This window comes from Schistosoma haematobium, chromosome 4, assembly GCF_000699445.3.
Source record: "Schistosoma haematobium chromosome 4, whole genome shotgun sequence".
Taxonomy (NCBI): domain Eukaryota; kingdom Metazoa; phylum Platyhelminthes; class Trematoda; order Strigeidida; family Schistosomatidae; genus Schistosoma; species Schistosoma haematobium.
In genome coordinates, this window is record NC_067199.1 from 14586115 (window position 1) to 14605859 (window position 19745).

Consider the following 19745-nt stretch of genomic DNA (forward strand, 5'->3'; position numbering starts at 1 on the left):
TGGGGCGTCCCAAGACCAACTGGGTGGATGCACTTAGATTTGTGAGTCACTTTCCATTTCCATTCGTTAGTCCCAGTTCATTTCGCTCCACGATATTTTCATACTCTTTGTTATCTATATCAACCTAGGAGTTTAAGTCTCTGATTAGAATAGTCAGGTCTTTTAGTGAGTAGTTCTCTTCGATGGATGGCTGCCTCTAATAAAACTTATATATGTCTTCCCCACTGCCAACACTAATGGACGCGGTGCACTTAACGACATTCACTGTAATCCTTTTCTTCATTGTTTTGAAAATCCTAGATTCATAAGGTTACAATCCTTTAAGTGCTTCCCACGTTTCTTCAGAGAGCATCAGAACAGCTCTTTGTTTGTCGGGAGGAGAGTATTTTTGTTGTCATTACTAGAATACAATAACTGTCTTTCTGAAGTTAGTTGTTCTTAGAGCTTAAGTTCATATGGTTTCATTTACTTCAAAAAGGACAATGTTGTATCTTCTTGTTTCCGCCATTTTGTGAATAACCTTGATACTGTGTAACACTGTCCAAGCATTCCACATTGCCGTATTGATTGCTGCCCTGGTTTTCAGTATGGACATGGGCCTCGTAATTTCCCTAAATATTGCCTTTCACCATGAAAGTTATAACGCTTCTGTATGCAGACAATTTTATTCCTAGAGCATAGTTTAAATGAATTAATCCGTTTGTTTCAGTCAACGACATTGCGTAAGATTCATTTTAAGATGTAGTGTTACTTAACTTGAGCCCAACCTTCCTTCTTTATTCAGATTTATGACCAGTGGTAACCACAGGGAGCTCTATGCAAAGTTAGTAGGACAAAGTAGCTTCAAACTTAGGGATTCTGTCTCATCACTGCAACTTACAAATTTGAAATAATTAACAATTGACGAAAAATGTATGGTATTGTATGGTATTCTAATTGTCGTATGAATTAGGAATTCCAGGATTAACGCAATTCAATTAAGAAGACACAGGCACAAACGAATGTATTGTATTTAGAATTCGAAATCAAGCATTCAACCAGTACAAAGTTATCATTGGTTCATTCAAACACCACATATTGCTTTTATTTGAGCGTCTTATCGGTACTGTTGAGACATATCATATTTACATAAAAATGACTAAAATCAGAGATTTGAAAGTTCACCCAAGTTTACCATTTAAAGGCTTGTAAGGAAATATCAAAAACTGTGCGGATCAAGCACCAATTTTCTTACAGCTACTTGACTTTTAAAACAACCATGTAAATGAATATAACTGTATATTCATTTTGTAATATGATATCCAATTAGGCATGTGACTGTCGAATGCACTAGTTCAACTCTTTTGGCTAACTTGTGCTCCGTTGTGTGATTAATTCAAATGCCTTATATGTATATCTTCTTAATACTCCTTTAACTGGTTGCCTACCTATCTATATTTCACTACAATAATGATGTATAAGTACTTGATACACAATGACTGATTGACGCTGTGGGTGGTATGAATTGATCTCGATACACTACAGATTAGACCAGCCTAATGCTGTTTCGAATTTGTTTTACGATGCAATTGCTGGTGATTCTAAATCCTAGTATCAATATAAATCTAATTAATTTATAAGATCTCATTCTAGTGTTAGTATAATTCTACTGTAGGGCAAGTGAACTGTCACTGTACCCTAGCTAAATCACTTGGCAGTCGGGTCACTAAATTTCGATCAGTTTACCGATCCTTGTCGAGGTCAAGGGCAACCAACGTGCATCAATCGTTTCGCACACCATAGACTGGCACATACGGCAGTATTCGCACTCTGTTTCTCGTACCTGCTCTTACCTACATTTTTCTACAATACCGTTCTGTTTGTTGTATACAGTCGTCAAAATATCCACGGTACCCGGATATGATGAAAAGTTAATCCACTTTAGGTAATAACCGTAAAGTATGATTTCGACATTCCCGTCCAAATCAAGTAAGCCATAAATCATCAACACAGATGGCCAACATTGATGGTCTACACTACCGTTATGCCAGTCCACTTATATTCATTAAATCCAACTATGCCTCGGTTTTTTATCACTGTTGTGTATATTAGAGAATTCATTTATTGAAATACATATTCAAGAACATTTGTATTTCAATTCTTACTTGATTTATCGACTACAAAGATGAGGAACATAACAAATTACTTTCAAAATATTTAAAACCAGACAAAGTATAATTTATCAGAACTAACTCAATTATACACAATGCATTTTATTTATGATAGTAATGTTATGTGAGATGTCATACGCGTTTTTGCTGTAATATGACAATTTACAGATGTTTGATTGATAATATATAAAATTCAATAGAAAAATCATGTACATCGACCACATATCTTACCGGTTAGGCTGCTAAGTACAATTTTCAATACAGTGAAAATAACTACAAATGTTAACATGGTCAAAAGCAAAATAGTTTCAGGTTGATATAGGATTTCATCCTAGAATATATAGAAAGAAAGATTCATAATAAGCAAACCAATGAAACTCACCACGGATCTACAAAATAGGATTAGACATCATTTATGTCAAACAACAGAGGGGAAAAATGTAGATCGCAACGAATTACAAGTTTAATACGTACGAACTGCTTGTTGCATTTATTATTATAAGGAAAGTTGAACTCCCGAGAAAATTACTCCAAAATTTAACATCTACAAATTTTCGCTAGATGAGTTTTCAATCATGATATAGTTGATTAGTAGATGTGATTCGAAGAATAAATTAAATATCCCAAGTGCTACTGATCATATCTGAGTTCCCTTCTTACTCTACCTAGTAAGATCTGTGAGACTGAATGCGCTCTATGTCCTGTTTATTTTGCTGTTATATGATATAAAGGGTATTAGAAACAAAATCAAATCCAGTATCAAGTCAAGCATGGCAGTTCTATGGAATGTAAAAACTACAAAAGGAAGTTACATTCAGATTAATGGTTGATTGTTCAAATGATTTTCCCAGTTAAACCTATTTACAACAAGAGAACAGTGAAAACTAGAGTTCATAAATATTATTATCAGTGTTGTAAATTAAATATTTAATTTCATTGTACAAAAGTTTATGTGTTTTATAAGTTAACAAATCACTGCCTAATCTCCTCCATATTGGGTCCACAGCTCAAGTTAACGAAATATTTATCGCGCAACAAAGAGTAAGGATGATAACTAGTTCACTATCACAGTTGTATTTGTTACCAGTGTTAAGAGACGCCATTTCTTCTTTGGATTATTAGCGAATAATTCAACAAAACACCACTGAATAAAGGATTATTGATGGAAAACAACCACTCAATACGGATGATGTACTTCAAGAATATTTAAAAATAGATGTTAGTTAATAGTTTTTTTCATTAATGAAAACAGTTGCCATAACTGTATATCATTGACAAACACACGATGTTTTTAGTGATCTTTTACTCCTCAAACAAATAGCGGTATATCCTTTATCAAAAATGTCTATATTTCGGTCATTATTTAAAATACACTTGATATTGTTTTACTTAAATCTTCCCATTGGTGTTTTAGGACTGAAATTGATCAGTCTCTTATTGACATATGTACATACTGTGCGTATTGCCTCGATATTGCATTAATTCACAAGCATTATAAGCAAAGATGGATAGTGGCTAGCAGTGGAATCCAGGACGCTCGTTTCGTCCTGTTTGGGACTCGTCAGCTGGATGTACCTGCATCTCAGAATTGATGTCCACTCTGGGGCTCGAACCTAGTACCGCTCTCTTCAAACGCCATCGCGTTATCCACTTAGCTACTGAATCCTGATAGCCACTTGCTTGTGCAATGGGGTGAAGTTTAATTCACTGAGTTCGAGTCCCAGAGTGAACATCAATTCTGAGATGCAGGTACATCCAGCTGACGGGTCCCAAACAGGACGAAACTCACGTCCTGGATTCCACTGCTAACCACTATCCATCTTTGCTTATAATGCTTGTGAATTAATGCAATATCGAGGCAATACGCACAGTATGTACATATGCCAATAAGAGATTGATCAATTTCAGTCCTAAAACATCAATGGGAAGATTCAAGTAAAACAATATCAAGTGAATTAAACTTCACCCCATTGCACAAGCAAGTGGCTATCAGGACTCACTAGCTAAGTGGATAACGCGATGCCGTTTGAAGCGAACGGTACTGAGTTCGAGTCCCAGAGTGAACATCAATTCTGAGATGCAGGTATATTCAGCTGACGAGTCCCAAACAGGACCAAACGCACGTCCTCGATTTCACTGCTAGCCACTATGCATCTTTGCTTATAATTATTTAAAATAATTTTAGTTGTCCTAAAAATAACCGACCGATTCATTTCGGGGTAAGGTGGGATCAATAATCTAATTTCCTGAGCCGCCACCACTCTTTAACATGGTAATACTCATTCACACAGGGAGGATTTTTGAGAGCTAAGCAAGCTTCTGCATGCAGTAACACCTAATAAAATTCATTGGGTAAATACTTTTACAGTAACATTTCAAATGAAGTTTGGGTTTAGAAACAGCAATGTTAAACAATGCCTTCTCAAGACTGTAATACCGTTATGGACGAAACGGAAGAGATTGATCACAAAATATTTATAATTGAGATTGTGAACACAACAGAACGAACTGAGGTAGGTGTTATGACCTTGGATGGCTTTTACCCCGTGATACTTGTTATGACTTGACCTTGGTCTGCCTAGTCTAAATTATGACCTTGATGCGCTAGGCTGAGTGGCTTAACCTTGAGTCTAATACGCGTGAGTTCGATCGGGGTAGAGAGAACTATTCTAAATCCTGATTGGTTGGCAAGCACGCGAGTGAAAGAAGACAAGACAGTTGGAACACTAAACTCTGGATTCTCTGAATTCGGATTACCACAAAAATGTACATGAATAAATAAGTGCATATCTTGACCACGACGTAGGATAATTTGGAAAAATACAGTTATGCCCGAAACAGGGAATTAGGGTAGAAAATATAGTGCAAAATATAATGTTTAAATTACAATATTTTTGGAACAAAAAAGGGTATGCTAGTGAATGATACATAGAACGAAAGCTCGTGTTATGTAGAATAAGATAGGGACAAAAATAAATATAAGTGTTTTACAGGTTTTGAATAAAATGCAATAACGTCCCAAGAAAATAGCTTTCGTAATTGTCTGGGCTTCTTAATTCCCCGTTCATAACACCTTCCCCTTAAAAAAAAGAAAAAATATGGTTAGTTACTATATACAGGTAAGTGCTGAGATATCATCATTGATATCTTCCTTCGGAAACGTATGTTCTCCTCTTTGGGTCTGCCTGTAGAATATCTGGTCTTCTGCGTTTCCGTGATGCTTTCCTAATAGGACTTTGTTCATGTTGCGCAGTCTTCTGAGTTGCTGAGCATTTTATGTCGAAACTGTCCAGAATGATTCTCCACATTGAGTCTAATTTCTCGGTTTTCTGTGAAGTGCCAGCATTTTCCAGTATGTGGTTGACATGGCGTGTCCACTTCTGTCCTTCAACTTCCACCACATACATTACGTTTCCTTGTCTCTTAAGTATGCGTCCACTGGTCCATTGTGGAGGTGAATATCGGAAATCACGGACGTATACTTTTTGATTCTTTTGGAAAATTCTGCGTTTCGCCCCATGATGGCGATCAAATTGGTTTTCCATCTTTCTGTTTCTTTTTCCGATGTCTATTTGCTGTGGTTTTATGGCATCGAGAGCAGTTCTTACTTTTCTACCAAACATAATTTCTGCTGGGGACATTTGATTTGGTGTTGACGGGTTTGGAGTTGTTCTATAGACCAAGAGAAAGTCATCAAGAATCTCCTCTATCTTTCCCTCCCCTTTTGCCTTCAGTAGCGCTCTTTTGAAGGTATCTACAAACCTTTCTGCCTGACCATTCGATTGTGGATGATACGGAGGTGAACGGACATGTTTGACTCCAAACCTCTTGCAGAAATTTGAGAAGATGGAAGAAATAAACTGAGTGCCGTTATCTGTCACGAGAACATCTGGAACTCCAAAACGGGAGAATAGCTGCCGTAGCTTCATGATAGTCTGTTGCGAAGTAACTTGATTTATAGGAAAAATCTCCGGCCATTTTGAATAAGCATCAACACAAACGAGGAAGTACGTACCCTGGAATGGGCCAGCAAAATCAACATGTATACGCGACCAAGGTTCTTCTGGAGATGGCCAGGAATGTAGTTCAGCTTTTCGTGGACACTTAGAAACCTCAGCACATTTTCTGCACGCACGCACGAAATCTTCGATGTGTTCATCGATATTAGGCCAATATACATAACTTCGAGCAATAGCTTTCATTCTTCCAGTACCTGGATGGGCTGTATGCAGTTGTTTCAGGACGAGTGAGCGTAAGTTATACGGAACCACTACGCGATCAGCAACCATAATACAGTCATTTACGATGGATAAAGATTGGCGTCGTTGATAATACTGTTTCAGTTCATGAGATGTTATACGTGGGGGCTAACCACGCTGGATAAATGTAGATGATCGTCTTAAGATAGGATCGCGGCGAGTGTGTTCAGCGATTCGAGCAGCTGTCACTGGAAGAATTTGTGTTGAATTAAACAACATTCTGCTTACATCTTCTTCCACTGATATAGAAGCGATAACAGTATCTTCGTTTCCAAGCTTATGATTGCTTATTAAGCCCAGACAATTACGAAAGCTATTTTCTTGGGACGTTATTGCATTTTATTCAAAACCTGTAAAACACTTATATTTATTTTTGTCCCTATCTTATTCTACATAACACGAGCTTTCGTTCTATGTATCATTCACTAGCATACCCTTTTTTGTTCCAAAAATATTGTAATTTAAACATTATATTTTGCACTATATTTTCTACCCTAATTCCCTGTTTCGGGCATAACTGTATTTTTCCAAATTATCCTACGTCGTGGTCAAGATATGCACTTATTTATTCATGTACATTTTTGTGGTAATCCGAATTCAGAGAATCCAGAGTTTAGTGTTCCAACTGTCTTGTCTTCTTTCACTCGCGTGCTTGCCAACCAATCAGGATTTAGAATAGTTCTCTCTACCCCGATCGAACTCACGCGTATTAGACTCAAGGTTAAGCCACTCAGCCTAGCGCATCAAGGTCATAATTTAGACTAGGCAGACCAAGGTCAAGTCATAACAAGTATCACGGGGTAAAAGCCATCCAAGGTCATAACAACTGGCGACGGAGAATTTTTTTTTCTTTCCTATATTGATTGATCCAGTACAAAATGCCTGTTTCATTGGATGACCTTAAAACTATTCTTCAAATGCAGCAAGCACAAAATGAGGCAAATCAGACGAAGCTTTTGGATGCATTCGCACGAATGTTCTCATTACAGTCGCCCTCAGCTTGTCAATCAGATAAGCATGAAAGCATCATAAATTCTATTTCTGAATTCCAGTATGATCCTGAAGCTAATATCATTTTCAGTTCGTGGTTTCACCGTTGTGAAGATATTTTCCGCGTTGAATGCTCGCATCTTGATGACGCAGCAAAAGTCCGCTTACTCTTAAGAAGACTGGGAACACAGGAATATAAGAAATATGTGAATTTTATCTTACCACAAAACCCACGAGATGTATCATTCAAAGATACAGTCCAGATTTTATCTGATATTTTCGATGAACAATCCTCATTATTTAATACTCGCTATAAATGCTTCCAAATAACAAAATCTCCAGACGACGATTATCTCACGTATGCTGGAAAGGTAAATCGACAGTGCGAACGCTTCAAAATAAACGAAATCACAGCGGACCAATTTAAATGCTTAATTTTCATATGTGGTCTAAAGAATGAAGAAGATGCAGATGTCCGTACCAGGATGTTGGCACGCATTGAACAAGAACCAAATATGACATTACAAATGGTCACAACCGAATGTCAGCGGTTACTTAATCTCAAGCATGACACTGTGATGGTGCAACAGAAGGTTAAACCTTCCGGTTCTGATTCAATCAATGCGCTCCGATCCATAAAATCATCGAAACAAAACTGTACAAGCATGAAAAAACCTGCCAACCCCCCATCACCATGCTGGTTCTGCGGAGCATGGCATTTTGCAAAATTCTGTCCGTTTAAGAATCATAAATGCCGCAAATGTCATCGCATTGGCCACAAAGAAGGTCATTGTTCGTTAAATAAACGCAAGACTAAACATCGTAGTGAAAATTCAAAGCAACAATCAAATAGTCAGATTAAAACCACGTTTGCAACCTTTAAAGTTGGATTTAAAAATAGGCGGAAATTTGTAAATTTATTAGTAAATGAAAAACTTATACGACTTCAGTTGGACACTGCTTCTGATGTCACGTTGATTTCAAAGAACACATGGCACAAGTTAGGATGCCCATCCATCCGACCGACGGAACATGTCGCCCGAAATGCGTCAGGAGACATAGTAAAGTTGACAGGAGAGGTCCTATGCAATGTTCAACTTATGGGAAGTAAATTTACAGATGTTTGTTATCTAACAAATCGACACGATTTAGATCTATTGGGATTAGATTGGATTGCACATGTTGATACTTTGAATAAATTATTAGATGAGGTATGTTCTCAAAATGTTTCCTATGAGTCTATCCAAATCCCTAATGATATTTCTAAATCAAATGCCTCCGACGAATCATCCTCTCTGGATATTAACGAATTAAATGCTTCTGATGAAACATGTTCTTATGGTCTTTCTGAATCAAACAATTCACATGTTATGTGTTCTCACCATGTCAAATCGAATACTTCAGACAAAGTATGCGCTGGTGAAACTTCGGAATCTCATGTACTTCTTTCTAATGTTATGTCTACATCAAAGTCTTCTGCTTCCTCTCAATTGTCGTCCGTATCTTACATAAATCATCTTCGACAAAAACATGCATGTGTATTTCAAAACAAACTGGGCTGTTATAAATTCACCAAAGTATCCTTATCACTAAAGGAAAATGCAAAGCCCATTTTCAGACCGAAACGACCAGTGCCTTATGCTGCTCTGTCAGTCGTTGACCAAGAATTGGACAGGTTAGAAGCACTAGGTGTTATTGAGCCAGTAAATTATTCATCGTGGGCTGCACCCATAGTGGTCGTGAGAAAAGCAAATGGAACTGTTCGCATATGTGCTGATTTTTCCACTGGTCTAAATAATGCTCTAGAAGATCACACGTATCCACTTCCCATACAGGAAGATTTATTCATCAAACTAAATGGAGGAAAGTATTTTGCTAAAATTGACCTGGCTGACGCATATCTCCAGATAGAAGTTGATCCAGCCTCCCAACCATTACTGACGATTAACACCCACAGAGGTCTTTACCAATATAAGCGTTTACCTTTTGGTGTGAAACCAGCACCAGCTATCTTTCAACAAATAATGGACACTATGTTGGCTAATTTGCCAGGAGTCGCTGTCTATTTGGATGATGTTATCGTTACTGGTTCCAGTAAGTCCGAGTTATTCAATCGACTCGATACTGTTTTAACCAAAATATCTGAGTGTGGATTCTATCTAAAAGAAGAGAAGTGTACATTTTTCATGAACTCGGTGAAATATCTTGGTATTGTTTTCGACAAAAATGGACGACGCCCGGATCCGGAAAATGTACGAGCTTTCCAAAATATGCCTCCCCCATCGAATGTAGCAACTCTGCGTTCCTTCCTTGGTCTTATCAGTTATTACAGTAATTTCTTGCCACAATTGCATCGCCTCCGGGCACCCATGAACCAATTATTATCCAGTAATGTAAAATGGAATTAGTCCACTAAGTGTCAAAAATGTTTTGACGAAGTGAAGTCATTATTAACGTCGGATCTACTTCTTACATATTTTGATCCCTCGCTGGAAATCGTTGTTGCTGCAGATGCTTCTGACTATGGTATCGGTGCCGTCATATCCCATCCCCGTCGCCAGTTGTTATGACCTTGGATGGCTTTTACCCCGTGATACTTGTTATGACTTGACCTTGGTCTGCCTAGTCTAAATTATGACCTTGATGCGCTAGGCTGAGTGGCTTAACCTTGAGTCTAATACGCGTGAGTTCGATCGGGGTAGAGAGAACTATTCTAAATCCTGATTGGTTGGCAAGCACGCGAGTGAAAGAAGACAAGACAGTTGGAACACTAAACTCTGGATTCTCTGAATTCGGATTACCACAAAAATGTACATGGATAAATAAGTGCATATCTTGACCACGACGTAGGATAATTTGGAAAAATACAGTTATGCCCGAAACAGGGAATTAGGGTAGAAAATATAGTGCAAAATATAATGTTTAAATTACAATATTTTTGGAACAAAAAAGGGTATGCTAGTGAATGATACATAGAACGAAAGCTCGTGTTATGTAGAATAAGATAGGGACAAAAATAAATATAAGTGTTTTACAGGTTTTGAATAAAATGCAATAACGTCCCAAGAAAATAGCTTTCGTAATTGTCTGGGCTTCTTAATTCCCCGTTCATAACAGTAGGAAACTAGAGCTAGGTAAACAAATGGTCAATAGATACTCAATCGTACGGTTCGAATTGATGAATAGTACGTATAGATGGTCTGTTTGAATTCCAGTTAATAAATGATTAAAGTTAAAGTGATCGCTCATGTTTTTTCGCCAGTTCATTTTCATTGTGGGAATAAAATAAACCGTGTGAGACAAATATTTTTTTATTAGCAAAATAATAGTTAATTTAACTTTGGACAAGAGTAAAGAAATGATATTATCAAACATTTGTACTTACTAACTGTCGTAAAAGATGAGATAATTGAGTTTCACTAATTCCTGAGGTTAAACACAAGTGTTGATTATATGGTTGCGTTCTAGATGCCTGGTTTTCATAATGTTGCCACATCTCTTCATTCTTCTTAAGCAGCCATCGATAACCAGCAATAATTATTTCTTTTTGCTCACAGTCAGATGCTTTACTCAAAAATTCTCTGTACCGACTCCTTTGCCTGATTTCCCCTTTATTTAAGATCATACTGTATCCCTTATTTTCGGAAAAATAATTTGTCGGTATCTGTTTGAATGATGAATGATATGATGGTGCACCAAAAGACCATTGTGACCAAGGTGACCAAACATTTATTGATATGGGAGAATCGCACCGTTCTCCTTTCCATCCATTGTTGCATATGCAACGAGAAATTAGGTGTGGTTCATTTTCAAACCATGAGAATGATGTATCTTTAAATCTGGGTTTTGCTTCATTGGCTGAGCCGTATTCACTCTGACAAAAAAGAATGTAATATGATATTTAACTGATTATGCAACTTTAAATTAACATTATATATGATAATAGAATTTAAACAGTAAGCCTGTTCTTACTCAAAAATCTATATCTATGAAATGTGGATTGTTTAAATCATGAATTTAGTGAAACCTTATATGATTTTATTTTTGATATAGTAATAATCATCTTTGCAATTCATTTTATTTATATTAACATGAAATCTGTCTATATGAGGCATGGCAGTAGGTGTAAACCTTCTAGTTAGGACGTTCGCGATAGCTTCGATTCGTGATTCCAATCAAGCGATATCAGTTTTATTGGCATAACTAAAAATAAGGAATAAGAAATACGAACTAATATCAAACATTAAGATTTGGAAGATGTTAATTAGATGCATTTGAGCTACTTCGATCGATTCAGACCATCTCCACTCATAGATAAAGATTACATTAAGAGTGGTATCCAATTTGTTGGCAAATCTTTCTACAACCCAAACCAATAATTATTAATATCATTAGCTGATTCTGTGTTTTAGTTTGTCTCTTCATATATCAGGAAGCAATTTATCCCGGGATAAATGGTGACGAGAGATGGATTACATGTGTTCATATCACTTAAACTGATTAAGATTCACAACCCGATCAGCTGATCTTCACTTTATGTAGCATAAAACGTCTTGCTCCTGCAATGCTTAATTTGTGTTCTTATCGTAGGTGAGGCATGGTTCAAAGAAATATATGACTGAATATATTTACCTGTTCATCCGATTCCTTTTTGAAAGTCATTTTTTCACAGCCGAAAATCAGGACAGATGACTACCATAACATAAACTGTATTTAGAAAAGACGATCGAAAATGTTTCCTGAGCCGCAGATGAGACAGGTTTTTAAGAACCAATGTCACATTTCATATGTGCTCAAGGAATTCACTAACCATATATATATATATATATATATATATATATATATATATATATATATATATATATATATGAAACTCACTATGACACAAATACCATGTTTACATGGCTTAACTATACATGGATCAACAAGAACCAAACAATTATCCGATACCCGTTTTCTGGGTAGTAATAATGAATTGGTCAATTTTCTAAAACCCTTTATACACTGACATGTGTAAGTACCGAATTCTTCGTGAGGAATACATCTATTTCCATCTATTGTTCGACAAGCAATATCACCCATTAGTACATCTCCGATTCTCATCTTACATGGATCTTTTTTCTATGTACGTGAAAAAAAGGATAGTAAGTTGAAATACTTTTACAAATATGATACATGGTAATATTCAGAATTAATTTTAAAAATAGTCAGTGATCAAACTATTTACATTTATCTTGATGGTTACTTGGGTCTTGTTAGTCATTGAAATTGTAAACTGATAAGATTTCAACTTCAAAGATTTCTAACCAAAATCTTGTTCGTACGATTTTGAAGAAATTTGTCATCAACTTCTCATTATAAGAGCTTGAAAAACGTTTGGAGAATTATGTTACACAATGAGACTGAGCATATGGTAATTTGAGGAACTGAACAAATACTTCATGTTTGTTGGTAATCATATTTTGACTGACTTACTTACTTACTTATGCCTGTTACTCCCAATGGAGCATAGGCCGCCGACCAGCATTCTCCAGCCCACTCTGTTCTGGGCCTTCCTTTCTAATTCCATCCAATTCTTCTCCATTTTTCTCGTGTCTATTTCCATTTCCCGGCGTAATGTGTTCTTTGGTCTTCCTCTTCTCCTTTGGCCTTGAGGATTCCATGTTAGGGCTTGTATTGTGACGCAGTTGGGTGCTTTCCTCAATGTGTGTTCTATCCACTTCCAGCGCTTCTTCCATGATTTCTTCCTCCGCTGGGATCTGGTTTGTTCTCTCCCACAGTAGGTTGTTGCTAATAGATATTTTGACTTGCTTCATTATTAAAATGATAAACTTTAGGACACGCAGATATGTTCGTGTAAAACGAATTAAATATTGTGAAAGTGATCTTCAGTATAACTTAAGTTTTGTGAACTTCCAGTTGTGTTTTATCAATGAGCACCAACAACCGTAAAATATACGTCAGAATTTTTGTATATCTGTTTTCAAATGTATAATGCCAAATATAATTAAATATCTATTGCAATCTCGTAATCAAACAAACATGTTACTTTCGCTGACTGATTAATTCTACTGTTTCCAATATATGACCTATTCTTAGATCATTTTAAGCCAGCTAAAAACTCTCATCTCATGTACGTGCATTCATACATATAATGATGGAGATCGCATAATTATTCATCATACTGAATACCATCAATAATTCTAGTTAATTAGAGATCAATTTAAGAATGTTAGCAATGTAATTACAAACAAAATTACTAAGAACCTGTCACTGATGAACATTTAACACACATTTCATTAAGTTTATTACTGTTATTATTTTCGCATATCAATACAACTATTCCTCATTTTATTTTATTGAAAGTTCAATTGTTCAGTGATCATTTGCATTGATCTTTGCTAGAATTTTTATATATCAACAAACATGATGAATTATGAAGGTTTTATTGGGGGTATGAAATCTTAAATTACAAATTATGAGGATCAAATCTTTGTCAATTAGGCTGATATTCTTTTGTAGTAAATTATTCAGTGAGAATACTAGACACGGAATCTCAATACATTTTTACGATATTTTATGTTAAGGACAAATATTCAGTCTAAATTTTCCAATCATTTTTCCCTGATATATCCAGTGCTTCCAGGTTTTCGAGTCAGGTTTTTCTAACTTCAATTGACTCATAATCTAAACTATGGAAGTTGATATACAATTTTGATTGTCTACAAAACTAGTGTTTTTAATCTAGTTAATGAAGCAGAGAAAAATCGAGGATTGAATAATTTCGTTCACGGTACCTTATGTGAAATGAGAAATAAATAAGCTATGATAAATAACGGAGGCTGTTTGTGGAGAACATTGTTTCACTTAATTCAAAGTCCGTACAATACTAACATTTAGTTCTTTTCTTGTTTTATTCCATAAATCATGTGGCTTCGTTTACTGTGTGATTCACTGCCGTACTCTTTTCGATGACAAAATTATGATAATTTAAACATGACCTTCGGCACTCCATTCTTCTAACTTAATGCTTGGTTTGGATATAATAGTATTTTTCTAACCCCTTACACGTTGTGAACGTGTTAGTTATTTATTTATTCACATCTCTTTTCGTGTCGATCTGAATTTTAAAAAAATCGAGTGGTAGGTATAAAACACAAATACCGTTGGATCCCGCCTCAGTAGCCTGGAGTTTGGGCGTCTAGGCGAGACCGAACGTCCTGGATTCGAGTCCAGCGTGTGAGATCGTGGGTGGACACTGCGGAAGAGTACCATATTAAGACAAAACGGTCATCCAGTGCTTCCAGGTTTTTAATGGTTGTCTAGCATTAATTGGTGAATGATTTCAGTGAAATTCAAGTCTCCACAACGCAATATTGAGAATCAAGTGGTGTTCCAGCAAGTTTGACTTCTATCTCTCTCCAACTTGTCAACTAATCAGTTGGTAGAATAGTATTCGTCTTTCTGGTTCCAGAGTCGTTCAGTCAAATCGAACTAAAGCATTAGTAACTTCAAGGTTGAACTGAATATCCTATTATTTCAAGGCATTAAGCTAGATTGAGAGAAATTCTCTCCCGTATTTTGGTGAGCAAATAGATCAAGGACGTGACAACAAAATCAGAGTCAATCCAACTATTACTACAGCTCACGAACATTTCAGGTTTATTTTAATATCCAGTATTCTTTTTATTACTTTCAAGATTTTACTATGTATGTAAATTTAGAAATGATAATTTAAAAGAATCAATAGTTAATTGGAAATACTTGATCACAATTTGTTCCATAGAATTCATCTTTACAAATACATCTTTCAGTATGATATAATTTATCATAATTTGGTTTATTTGAATTTTCGGTATTAATTTCTATAGGTTGTATAAATTTTGTTCCAATACGTGAACAATTATTTTGTGCGTAGTATATGAATTGATCACTTCTTTTTGTATTAACTATCCATTTTAATCTTTCAGCTTTTTGACGCCAACCATATGGTAAATAACATGCTTTCACTTGTTCTTTCCATATAAAACCATTTGAACAATCACATTTAAAGCTTTGAAGATTTACTAATCCAACTAATGTAAATTATAAAATATAACAAATTGCATGAATGATACATTTATAAAGTTCTATGTTTTGAATGGTTCCTGACTAATTAATTTAGAATATCAAGTATTTTGTAATATATATTTACTAAATATCGAGGCAATCATTACAGGATGCATATATATCAATATAAGACTGATCAATTACAGTTCTAAACATCAGCGGGAAGACTTAAACAACCAATACAAAAATGAACTATTTACTGAATTATTATATAAATGTTTCATAATAAGTATTCTTCTACAAACTGGGACTAAAGTATAAATCACCTAATGATCACTGTATGCCAAGTTCTTACGTAAGATGGGCCACTTTTGTGATAACTTGTTTCATTATTCATACGATATCATAAAAACAAAAATGAGTCCATAGTACTGTTAGTTTCCTTACGATGGAGATAAATTTTGATTATTTTTACATATATATAAGGCGGATTGCAAATTTAAGAAAAATAAATGATCGTGTTAAAAGCTTTATTGTGGAATCTCTCGTTTTATTTATGAAATTCGACATCTTGTTTCAAATGGGATACTCTGTAATTGTTTGCACTTGAAAATGTGTATAAATCTTTTTACATTCCTTAATGAATATTTTGATATCTGAAGAAATAATTAAATAAAACGCTTTATTAAAAACAAAAGGCATGTGAAAAAATTCTCTCAAATGTACGTCTAAATTCAGATTGGATAGCTATCTTTATGATCCTCATGAATGTCATTCCATGAATAACATGTTACAGTTGTTTAACTCAATGTGTTTATCAATATAATAGGATGACTTTGTGAATAAAATAACTTGAAGATATTTTTACTAGGTAAAAATACTTAGTAATAGTTTTGCTTCCTTATAGAGTTTTGATTAGAAACAATGTTTTTTAATGCATTCGACCAGGGACATTCTAAATAGTTTATATACCTTAAAAGATTTATTTTCATTTGTACTTTATAAAATATTCCTTTACAAATTTGTCTTCATCTTATCAGATGAAAATCATATTTGAAATCTCACATTAGCTCTAATTTTCTAACCTAAATCTATCAGGACTCAGTAGCTAAGTGGATAACGCGATGGCGTTTGAAGAGAGCGGTACTAGGTTCGAGTCCCAGAGTGAACATCAATTCTGAGATGCAGGTACATCCAGCTGACGAGTCCCAAACGGGACGAAACGCGCGTCCTGGATTCCACTGCTAGCCACTATCCATCTTAGCTTATAATCCTTGTGAATTAAGGCAATATCGAGGCATACGCACAGTATGTACATATGTCAATAAGAGACTGATCAATTTCAGTCCTAAACATCAATAGGAAGATTCAAATAAACAATACCAAGTGAACCAAAATCTATCAGTTTTTCTGGTCAATCCAGTTGCACACTAAACTGAAGAAAAATTCACTTAGTTCTATGTATGACTACAACTTACCATTATTTTGTTCAATGCATCGTTGTGATGAAACTGTCATAAAATGTTTTGGGAAATTACACAAACTGGTATAACGGTTTAATTCGGTTTTATGCTTAATATTAAATCCTGGACCTCCACGATATGCACATGCTTTAGGACAAAACTGATGTATATCCTGTCGAACGATTAGTCGAAATCTTTTAGCTGAAGTAGTAGTCGTAGAGTTGGCATAATCTCCATTTGAATGTTCATTAAAGTCCAGCAACGCTGTACAGTAATACATTATAAATTGTATTCTTGTATTTGATCGATTAGGGATTAAATATTCATAAAATTGTTTGTTTATTTCATGAGTTTGTAATTTTAATTTATGAAGTTTAATTAAAGTTTGATAAAATTTATAATGAAAATTGTTTGTTCTCATATGATTACTGTTAATGAATTTTTCGTATTCGTTTATATTGGTATACAATTCGATTAATTTGCTTTTTCCATGACTTTCTGGTGGTATAATGATGGTATTTTGTTCTGTTCCGAATTGACCAGGTGAATAACCAGCTCGCATTATATACTGATGCTGTATTGGTATGTCATACAGAATGTTAAAGTAAAAGTATTCCTCTGCTTCATTGGTAGATTTGAAACTAGATGATATGGTCCGGCATAAAATTACGATGCAAATTAAGTTTAATAGCTGAAAGTTAAGATCAAGACAATCTGTACTATTTTAACTGGATGAATATTGAGTAAGTGGTATTTTTTGGAACTATTTTACAGATTACTATTGAATAACTAGTTTGTTACATTTCCACATTTGTTTTATTTTAAGTTCCCGTTAGATTCACTGACTATCACTATCCATTTAAGCATCCTTTCAATTTTTTCAAATCATTTAGAGCTTGCTCTATTCTCTCACTTCTGGCTTATTCGTGTAGAAACTATGACTTTTTATTTATTATATAATTTGATTTGGCAGTGTATATATATGAGTGCTTGAAATATAATAATATAGGAAGGTGTGTCTCCGGCGGATCAATAGGTGTCAAGATTATCTCGTCATTGTTGAAAGTTAATTACTGTCAATCGAAGCGCTCAATCGGTTAACCTTGGTCTTCAGGTGAAAAAAGTATGCTCGGACTAGAGAATCATTGAGTCCTTATTAAGTATCGTTCAAAAATGTGTGAGAAAACCAGGATCACAATGTACATCTTTATAAAATGATATTTTATGGGTTGAGATTAGCATTTATTGTCTATGATGAAATACTGCTTAGGATTTGCAGGCATCTGATAGTTTCTATTCTTGCCGAGGTTTCATGTTCACAGAAGCTTTCATCTAGACACCTCATGGGTCGAGATCTTAATTTTTTTAATACTATCATTGTGCTTTACGTGGCTTACGAAAGTAATGAAACTGACTTGGTCGACCAATGAAAAATCAAGACTGAGACTCTCAGTTATACATCATGTAGTAATGCAGGATCCACCTATTTTAACTATAACACAAAGTTATGACAGCAAGGTCACCTTACGGTATTTTTGAATTTCGCGGAACCCCACGCAGAACAAAAAATGTCACGCAAATGTTTCTGTTACGTCAGTTTTTCAAATGTAGTGTTATGATAGCCCTTTCTCAGAACAAAAAATATTGCATTTATTATCGGTATTCATTTACGTCGGGTTGCTTAATGATCTGACACTCACATACGAGCATCCTGACGATAGATTAGTTGTGCAGATAAGCGACGCTTTCACTGAGTTTTAACATCGAAGTTTACTAGGTATTGAAAATTTAACTTGGGGTATAGGTCAGAAGAAATAGCGTTCATACTTACTTCCTTGATAAGCTCGGACAAACCACGAACATTAAGATCTGAAGAAATACTCTATACACTAATTTTTAAGTGAATTTAAACACGAATATTAATGAATACAATAATAATGTTTCATGACAACAATTTTAATTTTGTATATTCATTAGACGTTAATGATGATATATTTCTTAACGCTGAATAGTAATGATTGGGTTTAAGTTGATTTTATTCTAAGAATTTGATATATTTTAAGCAATTACATCTTATAACCACATTAGATTGTTTCACAGATTAGCTACACAACAACGTGACTAAGATATCATGTAATACATAACACATAAAACCCAATGTATTGGCCCAAATTTGTCAAGTTTTATAATGAACAAGTCATCTAGTATTGATTAGTAACTGGTTTAAAAAAAAGTAATTTCTACGACGTTCTATTGAGTCAAAGCGAATAATTGAACCAGTCAGGTAGGATTTAGTTATTTTACAAATATTTAATGCAAGATGAATAGGTATCATAACAAGACAATGACATTTTTATGAACATTGCTGATAATTCGAATAAACTTACCTTCATACAGTTTATTCTGAAGAGAAGTGGTCTTAAATAAAGTTAAGAAGGAATACAGAAGAGACAGTGTAGTGAAAAATAGCCAATTAAATGAAAGTTAATACCACAAGTCGAATTCAACCACTATTAGCTTAATTATACCTTCAATCTGTCTATTATTTACATATACATGTATTATAGTTTAAAAATAATTGATCAGTTAGAATGATTTGTCGATAATAATAACAATTACATGAAAACGTATAGACAGGCCGATCTGAGGTGAAACGCAATATATAGAGCACCCTTTCAATTAATTTATTCAACTTACATTAGCTTCAAATATGTGACAAGCTTTACAAGTTCTGAAACATAAAGCGACTGCGATTTTTATTTAAGAGTGACGTATTCAGTAGTTATAAGCCTGAAGCTGTTTGTTTGAATAATCATTGTTTTTACACAAGTTAC

The 19745-nt window shown here is 34.8% G+C and overlaps 2 protein-coding genes across 2 annotated transcripts; both read right to left on the reverse strand.

Moving 5' to 3' along the window:
• Positions 1-2355: 2355 nt before the first annotated feature.
• MS3_00010907 (uncharacterized protein) lies at positions 2356-12662 on the reverse strand (the record flags this gene model as incomplete). The annotated part of the gene is made up of 3 exons (XM_051219320.1): positions 2356-2481; positions 10785-11273; positions 12627-12662. The coding sequence occupies 3 exons, from the start codon at positions 12660-12662 to the stop codon at positions 2356-2358; spliced, it is 651 nt and encodes a 216-aa protein (XP_051066291.1).
• A 2480-nt stretch (positions 12663-15142) lies between these two features.
• Positions 15143-17473, reverse strand: MS3_00010908 (uncharacterized protein; the record flags this gene model as incomplete). Its single annotated transcript, XM_051219321.1, has 2 exons — positions 15143-15474; positions 16927-17473. The coding sequence occupies 2 exons, from the start codon at positions 17471-17473 to the stop codon at positions 15143-15145; spliced, it is 879 nt and encodes a 292-aa protein (XP_051066292.1).
• Positions 17474-19745: the final 2272 nt, after the last annotated feature.